Source organism: Lepidochelys kempii, chromosome 23 (assembly GCF_965140285.1).
Source record: "Lepidochelys kempii isolate rLepKem1 chromosome 23, rLepKem1.hap1, whole genome shotgun sequence".
Taxonomy (NCBI): domain Eukaryota; kingdom Metazoa; phylum Chordata; order Testudines; family Cheloniidae; genus Lepidochelys; species Lepidochelys kempii.
This window is the reverse complement of record NC_136402.1, coordinates 3,337,727-3,352,365: the sequence shown is the minus strand read 5'-3', so window position 1 is coordinate 3,352,365 and position 14,639 is coordinate 3,337,727. Positions and strand designations below refer to the sequence as shown.

The 14,639-nt window shown below is 54.2% G+C and overlaps 1 protein-coding gene across 7 annotated transcripts in view; it reads right to left on the bottom strand.

Moving 5' to 3' along the window:
• Positions 1–14,639, bottom strand: part of PAK4 (p21 (RAC1) activated kinase 4) — a 91,120-nt gene that overhangs the window by 12,032 nt on the left and 64,449 nt on the right. For 6 of the 7 annotated variants that reach the window (XM_073321954.2, XM_073321955.2, XM_073321956.2 and 3 more), the window contains one exon: positions 1,000–1,695. The exons of the other annotated variant lie outside the window; for it this stretch is intronic. In XM_073321954.2, coding sequence (XP_073178055.1) covers positions 1,000–1,695 — 696 coding nt within the window. The remainder of the gene's footprint in view (positions 1–999; positions 1,696–14,639) is intronic. 7 annotated transcript variants of the gene reach the window in all.

Below are 14,639 nucleotides of genomic sequence, written 5' to 3'. Positions count from 1 at the left end.
GTCTGAAGAGAGACGGCAGTGATTAGAGTTTACGGATTGCTGAATGAGAGAGACAGAGAGAAAAGAGAGAGGAGATCTGCATTGGGATGGCTGTGAGGAGAGGGAATAGGTACGAAGAAAGGAAAAAAAACAAAAAAACCCCCAGACATCCAGACAGCATCTACAGGTGTTTCTACTGGACAGGGCCTTGCGAGAGAGGCCTCAAGCATCCGTTGGCATTCCTAAGGGTGCTACCGCTGGAAGGAGAGAGCAGTGATGGTGCAGGATTGCTACGGGGAGCGCGGCTGCAGCAGGAAAGGGGCAAGAGCGCGCGGCTGCTGAAGGAGTGCGCAGCGCGGGAGAGCTACCGAGAACGCAGCGGGTGTAGAGGAGACAGGTGCTGTTCCAGGAGACAGTGCAGGGAGCAAAGCTGCGTCCGCGGTACGGCAGTGCGAGGCTTGCTAGGAGGAGGACAGGGAGCCAATGCAGTGGTGATGCAGAGCATGCAGCTGCTGAAGGAGACCGGTCTAGCGGTGGCATCGGCTTGCTACAGGGCTCAGAGGCAGCGGCTCAGGGAACCGGTTCCTGCAGGAGGCAGCATGGGCCGCAGAGCATGCAGCTGTTAGAGAGGAACGAACCATCTTCGCTGCACACTAGAGGTTTAACGCCACGATGCACAGAAGTGTCCAGACAAGCCGGAAGGTGGCCACCAAACCATCCCGCCACCCACTCTGGCAGGCTGCCAGAAACACCCGCTTCGATAGGCCTTAAATCGATCGAGAGTGGATATACCTCATGGAAGAAGCCGCTTAGCGGAGGATTAACTTCGGAAGCAAAGCAGGAGGGGTGCTTTGCCTGGGGGGTGTGCATCTGCTCTGGGGACACTGTTGGTAGGTTGGGAGTCAACCGAGCCCGAACACGGCTCAGCCTTAGCTGCTGGATAGTCAGGAGGACTCAGTTCTTACCTAGGAGACCGAGTCCTAACCTGGATCGTGACCTGAGGGGTGGGGGAACCTTTACCTGAGAACCTGTGCCCCTGACAGGGTCAGTCTCAGCTCGTGGATACGTATTAAAAGGCCGGCCGGTCTGCTGAGCTGTCTTCATCACCCCTTCGGAGACGGGGATGTTTGGAGTCCGGATATTGGGCCCGGAGAGCGGGCGTTTGTCCCGCGGGGATTGCGGGCTTTTCTCCCCGGTGTACGTGGACTTGGGTCTCTTGTCGGAGGAGTCGTGGCGATCCCTCCTGACCACACGGTCGGCCGGCTCGCTGTAGTCCCTCTCCACCGGGTAGTCCCGCCTCCCATCCCGGTCATGGGCTCTGGGCCTGCCCTCCTTAGCAGGCTTGTGGTACTCAGGAGGGGGCGGCCTGCCACCAGAGTGCTTGGTGGATTTGCCGCTGGGCTCCTGCCCTCGGGGTTGCTGTGGGTGGGCCCGGGTCTCCTCCCTGTCCCGTTTCCTCTCCCTGTCCCGATCCAGCTCGTTCCTGGCTTCGTGGCGACTCCTCTCCTTGTGGTCCTTATTCCTGTCCTCGAGGGGCCGGGCTTTGGCCGGCCCCTCGTTGAGGCCGTTCTCATGGAAGAGCTGGTCACGGCGGGGCTGGAAGGGGGGACTGTCCCGGCGCAGCGAGTTGGAGCGGGACACCGACATGTTCTCAAACTCATCCAGCAGCCAGGTCAGGGAGCCGTCCTTGGCGGTTTTGTTTCCCCGCACGATGGTCTTCACGCAGGACATGGGATGGGGGGGAAAAAAAAAAAAAAAAAACACAGACACACAGAAAAGAAAAAAAAAGGAAAATGAAACGACTGGTGGTGAACATGACACGCGCATGGTGGCAGCTACACGGCTCAACTGCGAGACACACCAACAGGGACAAACGAGGGGCAGGTTCTTAACGTCTACCAGTTCAAGCACACGCCTCCACGCACCCTCAACCTGCACAGCCTCCAGTCCTATCCCCCTGGCCTCTCTGCTATGCCAGCAAAGGCACTGCTCATGGGCATGGTGCCTGCTATGGCCTGAGAGGAGATCCCCACCAGCTCATCTCAGACAGGAGTCACCGCAGAGCTCGCTGCTAACCCGGGACAGATCTGAGCCTGCCTCTGAGCCAGTCAGCCGCTAGGCTGGGGGATTTTACATCCTTCCTTGCAACGATGACTGCTGTCTTTTCTCTGCAGGTTAGAAAAGCCTGAGGAGTTTAACACTCCCAACCCCACCTCCAATGGGAACGTGTTTTATCTAAATGCCGTGATCTCTGCCCATTTATGCAGGACGTGACTTTTCCCCACCTCCACCTGTGTCTGATGATGGCTCAGTCCTCCCGGTCTCACCTGGCTGCCCTGCCTTACCAACTCCAGCCAGGCGAGGCAGACGCTTCGCATGGGCTGCAGGTTTCTGTGCACCCCACGGTTACGAAACAGAAGGCCTTGCTCGCCTGTCTGATCACGCAGGGACACGCAGCAATTACAAAACCGCAACCCGTGCCTCGGCCCAATCTGAGCGGGTTTGTAGTTTGCTGACAAAACGAACTGGCCGGTGCACATCGAAAACGTCGCCACAACCACCCGCAGACCCCACGTAACTCAGGACAAGTGACATTTGGTTGAGCCGCCCTAGGGCGGAGCAGATCGGGCCTGGAGGCAGAGCTGTGCGTGAGCCCCGGGCTGAAAGAGCAGATGGTGCCATAGGTCTGGCTCGAGGTGCAGCAAGCAGAGGCGTACGTGACAGCAGGCTTGTGGGAGGTAGCAGGTCAGAGCCCCGACCTTCTACAGCAGAAAGGATAAAAGATCCCTGGATCCGTCAGCAATTTGTGGCCGGGGCTGTAGATACTTCTGCATGAGGTGTCTAGCACAACCCGGCCCTGGGCAGGTGCGAGTACAACCGAACCTTCGGTCATCCCAAACAAAACCACCCCGCTCGCGGCTACAGCAGGGGGACCCGTCATGGCCCCGCCAGGAAGCTAGTTAGGGAAAGAAAGAGGGCGGAGGCGAGAGAAACTCCACCCATGCGGCCAAAGAGGCGAGCAGGGTCTGTAATAGAGACAGCCTTCATACAACCGCCAGTCGCGTCCAAGCTCAGGTCAGAACCATCTCCACAACGGCTCATCTGGTGCCCGAATCCCATGTGCAGCGTCGAGGGCTTGCAATCAGCAGCGGCTACCGTGCGGGAGAAGAGCTGAAGCGGAATGCAGAAGCCGGAGCAGAGCAGTTGCATCTCTGCTCGTTACTTGCAGTTGCTTTCAGGTCCCCCAGCCTGGCGTGCCGAGAGGGTGGCGCAGTTTGTGGCTACGGCAGGGGCCTCAAGTCAGGACCCCTGGGTTCTGCTCAAAGCCGCGGCGTGCCCCGTGCAAGAGAGCTGGTGTCTAGAGGATGGCGATCCTCTCACCTTGTTAAAGAGGGGGCGCTATGAAGCTATTTGCACAGCCCTGGATGACCCTCAGAGGGAAGGGGGTAGAGGAATGCGAAGAATTGCTACTACAGGCCAGAAGCAGAGTCACTTTGGACTGTAGTCACCAGACGCCCCCATGGCCAGAATTCTTGGGATCACAGATTATAAAGCCTCCTGGCAATTGAGTTTTAAGCCACTCGGCAGAGAGCCAAGCCTCGCCCCTCCCTCCCGTTGCTGGTTTACACTTCTTCACTCTCCTGCATCCCAGGGAGCACAAAACACCTCCACCGCCAACACCCTGGGCTGCCCTGTGCCAAGCTGTTCTCCCTCCTTTGCAAAGCTCCAGCTCAGCCTTCTCTCTGCCCATCTCCAACTCTGCTTACCTACAGGCAGCTGCTTCACCAGCCCCATGCAGCCCAACCCCTCGCCACAAGAGTTTTCCTCCTTGCAGCAGCAGCTACCAAGAGCAGCCTTCCTGTATCTCTCCGCCTCTCCGTCCCATCTGAAATCTCAGCTAAGGACACAACTCCTTTCTCCCTGGCCTATGCCCCTGTTTCCCCCACCCCATCTCTGTACTGCATGAAACCCTGCATGCATGCAGGAAGACACGCTGCACGACACAGGGCCTCAAGGCTGCGGGGCAAGACTCCCAGCGAGGTCAAGGGCCCTTCTACCAGAGGAATCCCCAACTCGTTAGGGAAGATCCGAGGGCCGCTTCGCCTCAGGGCTGGAGCCCCAGCAGGCTCGGGGGGATTTCATTTGAGGGCCTTGGCTCACGTCTCGGTGGAGGGGCCCTGGTTTTGCCGATTAACAAAATGTGCAGAGGGAGGGGCTCTCTCCTCCAAGGGGGGCCTGGCCGACATCCAGCTGCAGCAGGCTCTCGGCAGGACTCCATTTAAGAGAGGTAAGAGGAGGGGTGGAATAATTTAGGCCGTTTATTACTTGGTGGCCCACATCCTCCAGAGACCTGCCCGTGCCAGGGCCTCTGGGATCACTGGAAATGCATGCAGGGGCTGTTGCATTTGTAACACCCTTGTGAGCACACTTGATGCCAGTAACTCCCGGGAAAGCCTTTCAAACAGGGAAGGTTTTGAGGCCAGAGCGTGCAAGTCACTGCATACGTTTCCCTTCCTGCCCCCAGTCAGCATGGGCTGGCCAGGCCCCTCCCCCAGCACCGGAGGCATCGGACACCCCAAGACTTTATTAACCAGGTTAGAAGCTGCGTACAAGAACGGCAGCAGTAGAAAGTGATAATACTGAGAGGGAGTTTGCTGAGGCAGGAGCAGGCGTGATCGAAGCAAGAGTGGGGATGTGGGAAGGAATGCTTGGTCCTAGCTAGGGGGTGGCACACTCCTTGGCTTCTCTCTCTCGCTCTCTCAAATACTCATCAGGGCACTGTCCAGGCGTTAACGAGTTAAATCCTAAAGAAAGCTGCGATTGTAGGAGAACAGTCCTTTCAGGCCTCAGCTGAGATCAGGGGCCCTTTGTGCATGTGGTCACACAGTCCCTGCCCCGAACAGCTCACAATCTAACTCAGTCTAGTTGGGGTTGGTCCTGCTTTGAGCAGGGGGTTGGACTCGATGACCTCCTGAGGTCCCTTCCAACCCTGAGATGCTATGATTCTATGATGGAACATGGGTGGAAGAAAAACACACTCCTTTTTCTAGATTAGGAACTGAGGCACAGAGCAATGAAGAGGCTTGCCCAAGGGCACCCGGGGAACAGAACACCGGTGTCCTGACTTTTAACTACTTCCTCCTCCTCAATCCAGGAATATTTGAGTGTCCAATCACCGACCTTGCTCTAGCCACTCCCCGAGGACTTCCTTCCCTTGTGAATCTAGAGATCTGTAAGACCAGAGTCCTACACCCTGAGGTTCCTGCACAGCGGCTGACTCAGGTTGCCATGATCCTTTGGTCTCCAGAAAAGTAAGAAGGTGCCACCTCAAATCAGGAGGCTCAAAAGAAAATTGAGATTATTTGTAGACTGTACAGTCTTTTCTTGTATGTGTCCTGGCTGTACCTGCCTCTGCTATGGTGCGGAAACGGCGGCAAAGCAAAGGGAGAGGTTATAAGTTCTAGTCACCCAGACCACATCCCCAGGACCCCAGTCAAGTGGTTATATAGCCTTGGAATCCAAAAAGCACTTAAGGAACGGATCAGCGTGATGGGAGTCATGTCCTGCGAAGATGCCTGCTCCCTCCTTCTGCCTTCACTGCACACTGCTGCAGTCCTCTTCATGGCTCTCACAGGCAGCTCCTGCCTGCCCTCTCTCTGAACCGCAGCCCTGCTTTCAGCAACTGTATGTGTGTGGGGGAGGAGGGGTGGTGGTGAGAGAGAGAGATTGGGGGGGGTGATTGACAGCACTGGGTAATTTACGAGGGCAGTGTCACACACGGAATGACAACAGGGTTTATTTTTAAGCATCTATTGCAGAGCAGTGCGGCAACCCACCTCCCGTCCCCCACCACACCATCGCCATCACCCCCAGAGCACCGCAGGCCATCCTCAAAGCTGCTCCCCAGCAAGATCAATACACGGGAGTTTGCTCCAAGCCTCTGCCTGCACAGCACACAGATTTATACTGTGTCGCGTCTTTCATGCAGAGCGCATGGTTGCCTAGTGGCTGACATGCAAGCCTCCAGCCAGAGCAGCTGAATCTCATCCAAGCAACCCCAGCCGCATAAGTTTGAGTCCCACGCTGCCAGGGAAAGCGGTTTTGGATACAGATGAAAGATGAAACTGCTCCTCAAGAGTCCGCGGGCCTAGGAAGACTCTTTCACCACAGCAAAGAGATTTGACTAAGAGGGCAGCCAAGCTAGGGCTGTGCTCTGAAGAGATGGACCCAGTCTTGTAGAGCGCTGGGGGAACGGAGGTGAAAGGTTCAGAGGAGGTCCCTGGCAATGAAGAACAGAGTTGAGTCCGACCAAATGCCTGGCCCTTTGCCCCATCTCAAGTAGGCCTTCCCTGGCCAACCTCAAAACGGCTGAACAAGTTCTCAATAGCTACATTCTTCTCCGCCTGCACCAATACCTTCTGCTCAAAGGCCCTGTGGGGAAGAGACCCATTATCTGTCTGGCCCAGCAGGCCAGGCATTTATGGTGTTGTATATGAAGGATTACCATTGCCGTCAAGCAGCCAACAGCATCAATACTTGAGAACACTGGAAGACAGTGCTCAAAAAAGATGCGGGCACTCATGTCGGGGCAGCAGCTGCTGTCATGTTTCATGCCCGTCAGCAGTCTCTGTGGGGACGTCGCAATACCAAGCTAAGGACCTACAGAACTGCACACAGTTATGCCAACTCTATCGCATGGCCATGACCCGTGGGCACTGAGGAAAGCCAAGGAATGCTGGATTGATTGTCTCTCCACAGTAAGTGCCAGGACAAGATTAGCAATGGGGATACCCACAGCCAAACCCAGCAACACCACTTGTTCAGTTTCAGCAGCTCCCTTGGTTCGAACAGACCAGGACGGAAGAGGACGAATTCCTGAGAGCGTTTACGGAGGAATGCCGCCACAGGACCAGCGATTACGCAAACCCCAAAAGCTTCGGCAGCTTGAGAAGTCTCCCAAAGGACAAACTGACAGACAGGCTGCCTTAAGGTCCTACTTGGAGATCGAACCAGAGGGCCGCTTGATTTGCAATGAGACTACTATGGCCCTCTGGGACTTGCCATGATGATGAATCCTAATACCGTCAGCTAAATTAGACTTGGAGGACAAGGTGGATAATTGGACGAGCTCCTGGGGTGATACTGTGGCCAAAAGGGATGTAGAAAGAGAGGACTCTCAAATAGGGAAGTTACTGTATTTGGCAGTGGTGCGACAGCTGCTGGAAGGTGTATTCAGGGATCCACAGTTCAAGAAGGACATTCATAAACTACGGAGGGCCAGAGAGCGACCAGAATGATTCAAGGATTGGAAAACCGGCCTTGTAGTGAGACTCTAGGATCTCAATCTAGTTAGCTTAACAAAGAGAAGGGTAAAGAATGACTTGATCACAGTCTACACATACCTACACAAGGGAGACGAAAAATGGATAATCATAGAATATCAGGGTTGGTGGGGTCTTCAATCTTGCAGACAAAGGTCTAATAAGATCCAGTGCCTAGGAATTGAAGCAAGACAAATCCAGGCCAAAAATAAGGTGCATGTTTTTTTAACAAAGAGAGTAATTAACCATTGGAACAACTTACCAGGGCTTGTGGTGGACTCTCCATCATGGCTGTTTTCCTAAGAGGTCTGCTCCAGTTCAAACATGAATTATTTGGGGCAGGTCTCTGGCTTGGGTTGCACAGGAGGTCAAGACAAGTTGATCTCAGCCTCCCTCTGGGCCTATAGTCTATGACTGAACTGCAAACGTCAGCAGGAGTCTCTTGACTCTCTACTTACAGGAGTAAGCAGCCAGTGCACCTCCAATGAAATCAAGGTGTTACTATCAATTGACACCAGTTTAAGCCAAAGGGGAATCAGAGATAACAGGCCTCCAAGAGATTTCAAATAAAGATGGAGAATGAGGCAGGGGATGAGTACAGGGAAACTGATCCACACATGCTACAGAGAAGGCTCTCCCATACCCCAGCAGGGAGACTACGCGGAGGGGCAGAGAGGGGACTTTATGAACTCCCAAGGATGGCAATTTCCCACCAGATCCTACGTCGAAGGGAAGTTGGGGGGAGCTCAGAGGATGGGAGTAAGGTGGTTGCTTCGTACATGAAGACAGGCAACAGATGCCAGAGATAGTCAGCAATTGGCCACTACATCAGAGCCAGCCTCACCACATCCCATGCGGCAATGGAGCAGTTTGAACTCAGCCAGCAAACAATACCCAAGTGTATTTATCAACAAACTCATAAGCTACCCCGAATCCAACTCTTCAGCTCCTACAAATCCACCCAGCGTCCCCACACGGGCAGGCTCTCCCTCCCCACACGGGAGAGATGGCTCGACGCGAATCATCAAATGCATTCCAAGCCCCTTCACACCTAACCCAGAAGTTCAGAGGAAACCCAAAGGCCCAGCTGAATGAGAGTCAAACACTGTGTGACCCTCTGCTCTGCAAATACAATGCAGCCAGCTTTCAGCCAGCCACCCTGTGGATGGAAGAACCAGAGATTACGCAGAAAGTACTGGGATCTGGACTCCCAAGACCTGACCCACTTCTGCCACTGACTCGCAAGTTTCCAAGTCGAAACTGGTGTAACCCTGGGCACGTCACTGCCCCCCAGCCTCGTTAAGAGGATGCACGCTCCCCTAAGCCAGCAGAGGAGAGGTAAGGGCATAATGCCAGCACAAGAATGCAGCAGGGCGCAGGGGAAGAACTAGAAAGGAGGCAGAAAAATAGAATTTGGAGCCAAGCGTAAGCAGGCGGAGTTCCCATGCTGCTCCAAACAGAGTGTGCACGAAGACACCCCGCTCCAAACTCAGCCCCTCTGGGGAGTTTGCCTTGATCTTTAACAATAAAGGCAAACTCCCTGAAGGTCTGCTATTCCAAGGGTTTTCTCTGCCAGACTCCCACATTCCTGACCTTAGTTCCCTCTGTCTCAGAGAGGGACACACCAACCCACTGATATCCTAGGCCGGCGCTAACAAGACCCCGGCATCTTCATGAAGTGTTTAGCACCTGACATTAAGGTGACCTGGCAGAAGAGCCCTGGCATTCCTAGGCAGGGTCCTAAAACATGCCACCTCACCATGTTATACTGGGCTACAAGCAAGAGAAAAATCAAACAATCCCCTACCTTGCCCTGCCACCACTCTCAAAAGTCATACGGTGGCCCAAATCCCACAAAGCTTTGTGGGTGCAAAGGATTGTGGGACATGGTGGGTCTCACAGGAGAAGTTTTTGGCTAATTTGTTGGTCACAGACTTAAAAGTTGCAAATCCCAGCCCTATCAGGGAATACGGCAGCAGCATATCCAGGGGTCAGACCGCAGGAATAGAAACAGGAGAGCTGAATTCTAGTGCTGGCTCTGCCACTGACCCACTGCACGGCCTTAGTCAAGTCACTGCCCCCCCCCCGTGCCTCGGTTTCCCCATTACTTGGAAACGGGAATACTAACTGCTCGCCACGTGTGCGTCTCAAGGGTCTTACGTCCTCCTTTCCCAAACAAGTAGCTTGCGGTAACAACAGATCAATAGCGGGCATTGCTGCTAGTAGCCCCCTCTGCTGCTGGGCTCCAATAAGTACATCTTGGTCACAAGTCAGTAGCAGTAATTGGATGACACCTTCCAGGATAAAGGATCCCAAGCGCTCTAGGAACAGCATGTGCCTCACCCACCACTGAAATGCAGCCACCCTGGGGTGGGAGAACGGCATAACACTGCCCAAACATTCCGTCTAAGAGCCATTTCGTGCCTGGCCCAGTCGAGGCCTGGCCCCTGACGGGGCTCTATGACAATACAAATAATACATTCAAAAAGCTCTACGTTTATTCCAAGCCACTGGGGTCAGCACCAAGCCAGAGGGAGGAGCTCCACCTACTACTACACTCCCACAGGTCGCTTCGGGGAACGTGCCCCCTCAAACACTGATGCCACTTGCTGCAATCCCCAGGTTCAGCCTCCTTGGAGGTCTCCCATCCACGTGCTGCTGGCCCAGCAGGCCTTTGCTTAGCATGTGAGATCGGAGCCGGACATGACAGAGCTGCACCAGACAAACTAGGGGAAAGCACTGATTGATGGTGGCCTTCCCTGGTCTGCGGTAGCAGAACAAGAGGCTGCAGAGAAGATCTCAGCAGGGACAGATTCACAGCACTCCCCCAGTCCACAGAGCCACCAAGGTATGGCAGCCATGCTCACCACTTTCCATGCGGCTCTTCATTGCTCTGGGAAGAAGCCCAGGGTGCTATGAAAAACACTCTTCCTGCATGGTAACTGGCAATTTTCTCTGCAAAAATTACAAGGTGGAGCAGTCTCTACGACCCGAAAAAAACCAGGGCTGTTTCCTCTTCCGTCTCGACGGGGTTTTATTTTTAGCTCAGTCTGCAGCGTATGCAGGAGGGCAGAGCTTTCATGCCTGCAGCCCACAAAACAAAAACCATCCCCAGCCTGGTGCAGGAGAAAGGGGACGGGGTGGGGAGGACCCAACGATGTCAGATAAAAATCAGGCTGATCAAAGGGTTCTGCAGAGACATCAGGAAGGAGGGTCTCCATCAGGCGGCTCAAGAGAAGAGTTTGCAGCAATTAGGGATTTCGGGCCTCTGTGAAAGGGCCGTAATTGTCAAACAGCATTGAGCACCTCCCCGGTGTCATGTAAACGGACCGGCACCCACAGCCACTGCCCACCCTCCCGCACAGCGCTCCCACGGGCTTGTGGGAACGGAGCTCCGGGACACACAGGTCCATAGGTCGTCTCTTGCTTTCCCCTTCCAAACCCCTGCGCTGACTGGCACCAGTTTCGGTGCCGGTTGATGGCCCTGTTCAAAACTCGCACCCAGAGCGGCTGGTACTTGGAGGTTGCCCGACTTAGGTCTCTCATCTGCTGGGGCTGCTTAATACGCTCCCATTGAGCGACGCTGTCCACGCAGTTACAGAGAAGGGGTAGCCCCCAGCTACATTCTTAGCAGACAGCGGGCCACTTTCCTTGATTTAAGCGGCGGGCTAGCAGGGCAGGAATCACAGACGACCTTCCAGGTCAGAGCCGCTGAACCGGGGACAAAGAGATCATGTTCCAGTGCTATTGAGGGGGTGGGATCCCTGCTAACCCATGGGAGGAGGGGGGAAGAGGGCCCCCTGTTAAGCGGAGAAGGGATTTCAGTGAAAGGCAGGCTCCCGCAACTCCCTTTTTCCACCCAGTCATGTTAAATGAAGGGGCGGAGGTGAATATCTTCGCTTCCGCCACAAAATTAGCTCAGCTCAACCTGTTTGTGTCTTATAATCCCTGCTTTTTCTTCCCCTGTTGCCACAGCAACTCACGCAGGGCGAACACCAATCCCGCTCAGGATTCCCCTGCTGCTGAGCTCAGCAGATCAGAGCAGGTGGAAGACAGTGGTGCACAGCCAGAACCAAATTAGTACTGCTCGGTGTGGAAGGGGATCAAGTAATTCCCCAGTCCAAGCAATTCTCCCTCCACCCCTTGCTGCAATTGATTCCCCTAGGGAGTGTGACTCCCCTCCCTCCCTCCTCTCGGTCACACCCCCGGCTCCGCAGTTCCCCGTGCTGGCTGAGCCAGTGCTGCAAGCATCCGGTTGAGCGTCCGTGGAAAGAGATCCCGCTTGCCCTTCGGGTTCTGGTTTGCCGGCACGGATTCCGTACGGATCCTCCCCAGCAGGGAGAGTCGCCAGCCCTACCTTAGGCCTCGCCCCGTGACACCTTGGCAAGGGATTACACGAGACCTTGCTTCACAGGCTGTCTCCACAGGCCTGACCCCGCCATGTGCTGAGCAACCTGCCCTCATGGGGAGGTTAGCGGGAGAGGCGGGCCCTGAAAGCTACTGGCAAGCAGCGACAGCGCTGCAAATCCATCACCCCAGCGGTCCCAGCACTGAGACCACAGCCAGTCATCCTGACCAAGACCTCTCTCATTGTTTCCTTGTGCTCCCCTGTCTCTGGCCTTAGACTGTAAGCTCCTCGGGGTAGGCACTGTCCTTTGGCTCCGTCTGCACAGTGCCGAGGAGCTCTGTGACTGGGGCCCGTAGGTGCTACGGTAACTCAAAGCAGCAGCAGGATTCCGCTCGGGGGCCGCGGGACGGCCACTGCTGAATGCGGGCGCTGCAATTCCTGCGCGTGGTCTGTGGCTCAGCCGAAGCACTTTGCGGATTGATAGGATGGAAGTGGGCTCATTGCGACTCTGCCTCACGCAGGCACAGAGTCCTACGAGCAAGGCGAGAACAAGCGTCCGTTTTCAGCCCTTCAGACGGAGCCAGCGCTGCGAGGCCAAGGGCTGTTCGTAAAGCCGCTCGAGCACAAGACTTCAAGAGCGTTCGGAGCAGTTTCACCACAGCATTATTAACGGCTGCTTCGTGGTTTAAAGTGGACGAGCCGAGGGAGCAAGGCTGGCCGGCCCTGCAGGAATGCAAGCTTAAGAACATAAGAACGGCCAGACTGGGTCAGACCGAAGGTCCATCTAGCCCAGTCTCCTGTCTTCCGACAGTGGCCAGTGCCAGGTGCCCCAGAGGGCATAAACAGAAGAGGGAATCACCAAGCGATCCATCCCGTCGCCCATTCCCAGCTTCTGGCAAACAGAGGCGAGGGACACCATCCCTGCCCAGCCTGGCTAATAGCCGCTGATGGACCTATCCTCCATGGACTCATCTAGTTCTTTTTAGCTTCAAAACTTCTGCTGCTACTACACTGAATTGTTTACCACAGAAGGATGCTGGTGTCCAAAAGATCAAAATGCCGGAGCGCTCAGGCAGGTCGGGATGGGGGCAGAAGGGACACAGGTTGGATGAGTGGCTGTAACCTCCCTCTTCTGGAGGAACAGCACTGGCTTCCGAAAGAGAAAGGTATCACTGGAAATGGAGTCTGTACCTCTTTATGTGCTAACAAGCACAGAGAGTTTTACAGGCATCCCCTGGGTCAAGTATATGGACAGCAACTCACCCAAGGGTGGCATGCGAGGTCTCTGCCAAGAGCCAGTTGTCATAGCCATTGCCAAGGGTGTATACAAAGAATATTCCAAAAGTAGTAATTTACTGCAAGCTATGTTCTTGGAGCCTTGGTGTTAAAGGGGAGGGTTCAGGCAGGGGAGAGTAGACAATTCTCTCTCTCTGGCTAGTCTTTGTCTTTCTCACAATGTAAGTCTATTTTCATATTAAGCCACCAGCTAATCTAAATTGCTAAATCCACAAGAGACAGCAGAATCTAGAGGAAGGAACACAGCAGGACAGTGCCTGGTTTATGAAGGAAGATCAAAGGACTGGTTTGATATATCTGGGATTGCAAAGAGACCCACAGAATCCTTCCCCGAAGAGATAAGCTGACAGCATAGCTTGTGTCATGGAAAAGGGATCACAGCCTGCCTGGAAAACACTCGTGAGCAATACTTCATTAGACAGGAGAGTACCTTGTTAAGTACGTCTAGGCTCTAGAATGCATGTTACGGTTTTAGTTTATCGGAAAACATTTGTTTCCTATCCTTCTACTTGAGATCATTTGAATCTCTAGACTTTCTTAAATAAACTTTTATGTGTTGTCGCTATAACCTAAGTGCTGCGAGCTCTCTCACGCTCAGGGCAGGTGGTAGCAAGGTGCCTCCCACTGCTGGGTACCTACCGGAAGCGTCACATTTAATACCATTAACACTCCTTCATTCATCTAGGCCTAATCTGCAAGGTGCCAAGCACTTTCTATTCCCATTGATTTAACGACTGATCCCAGCAATTGCCTCCAGTTTTAAAACAGTTCTACTTCCAAGCACTGTCCAAGTGAGGGCTGCTCCTGGGAAGATCGCAAATCAGCACACAAACTGCTTCAGAGAAAACCTGAAGGCTGGGTCCCGAGTGGCGCTGGACTTTGAGCTACCATGTCATCTCAAAGCAACGCAAGGTAGCTCCTGCAAGTGTCCAGCATGCGGTCTTCTGAGTAAGGACTTTTTGGAAGTAGTGAGAACTTCGGTCTACAGTGCTTACCTGGCCCCCATATCTGAGCCCCTCACAATCTCTAACGTTTATCCTCAACACCCTGCTAGGAAGGAATCTGCAAAGATCCCCCTTTTACATGTGTGAAACCAAGGCACAGAGAGATCTCACAGGACAGCTGTGGAGGAGCAGAAATTGAACCCAGGTCTCTCTCAGCCCAGCTAGTGCTCTCACCACAAGACTCTCTGTCCTCCTAGCTGGAGCTGGATTCCGTTGAGGCGGGACATTGACATCTGTTGAACTCCCTAGTCCTTGCTTCGACTCTCGCTCCCCTCAAACATCACACTCTCTGCAACTTGCTGCTGAAGGGAAGGCGCAAAACATGGCATAAAAACCAGTCTGGCCATCTGTAATGAATATATGCAGAGGGCTGTTTAAACATAGCCAAGAAGAGCATGAAATGACAGGCCTGTCTTTACCGGCAACCTCCCTCATTGCCGGAACTCGGCACTTTTTAACCTACATATCTAAAGTGCTTTAAAAAGTTGAGTCTGCCTACCTCCCCCGTTTTGTTTTTTTTTAAAACCTCCTCCCTGTAATTGAGGGACAGATCTTTAAGTGATTAGTTCAAGGTCACGTGGCAAGTCAGTAGCAGAGCTGGGACTCGACTTCGCTCCCCAACGCCCAGTCCTGCTCTACGGCTACTAGCCAACAATGGCCCCTATCCCCCGGCATTCCCACTCACCCCCA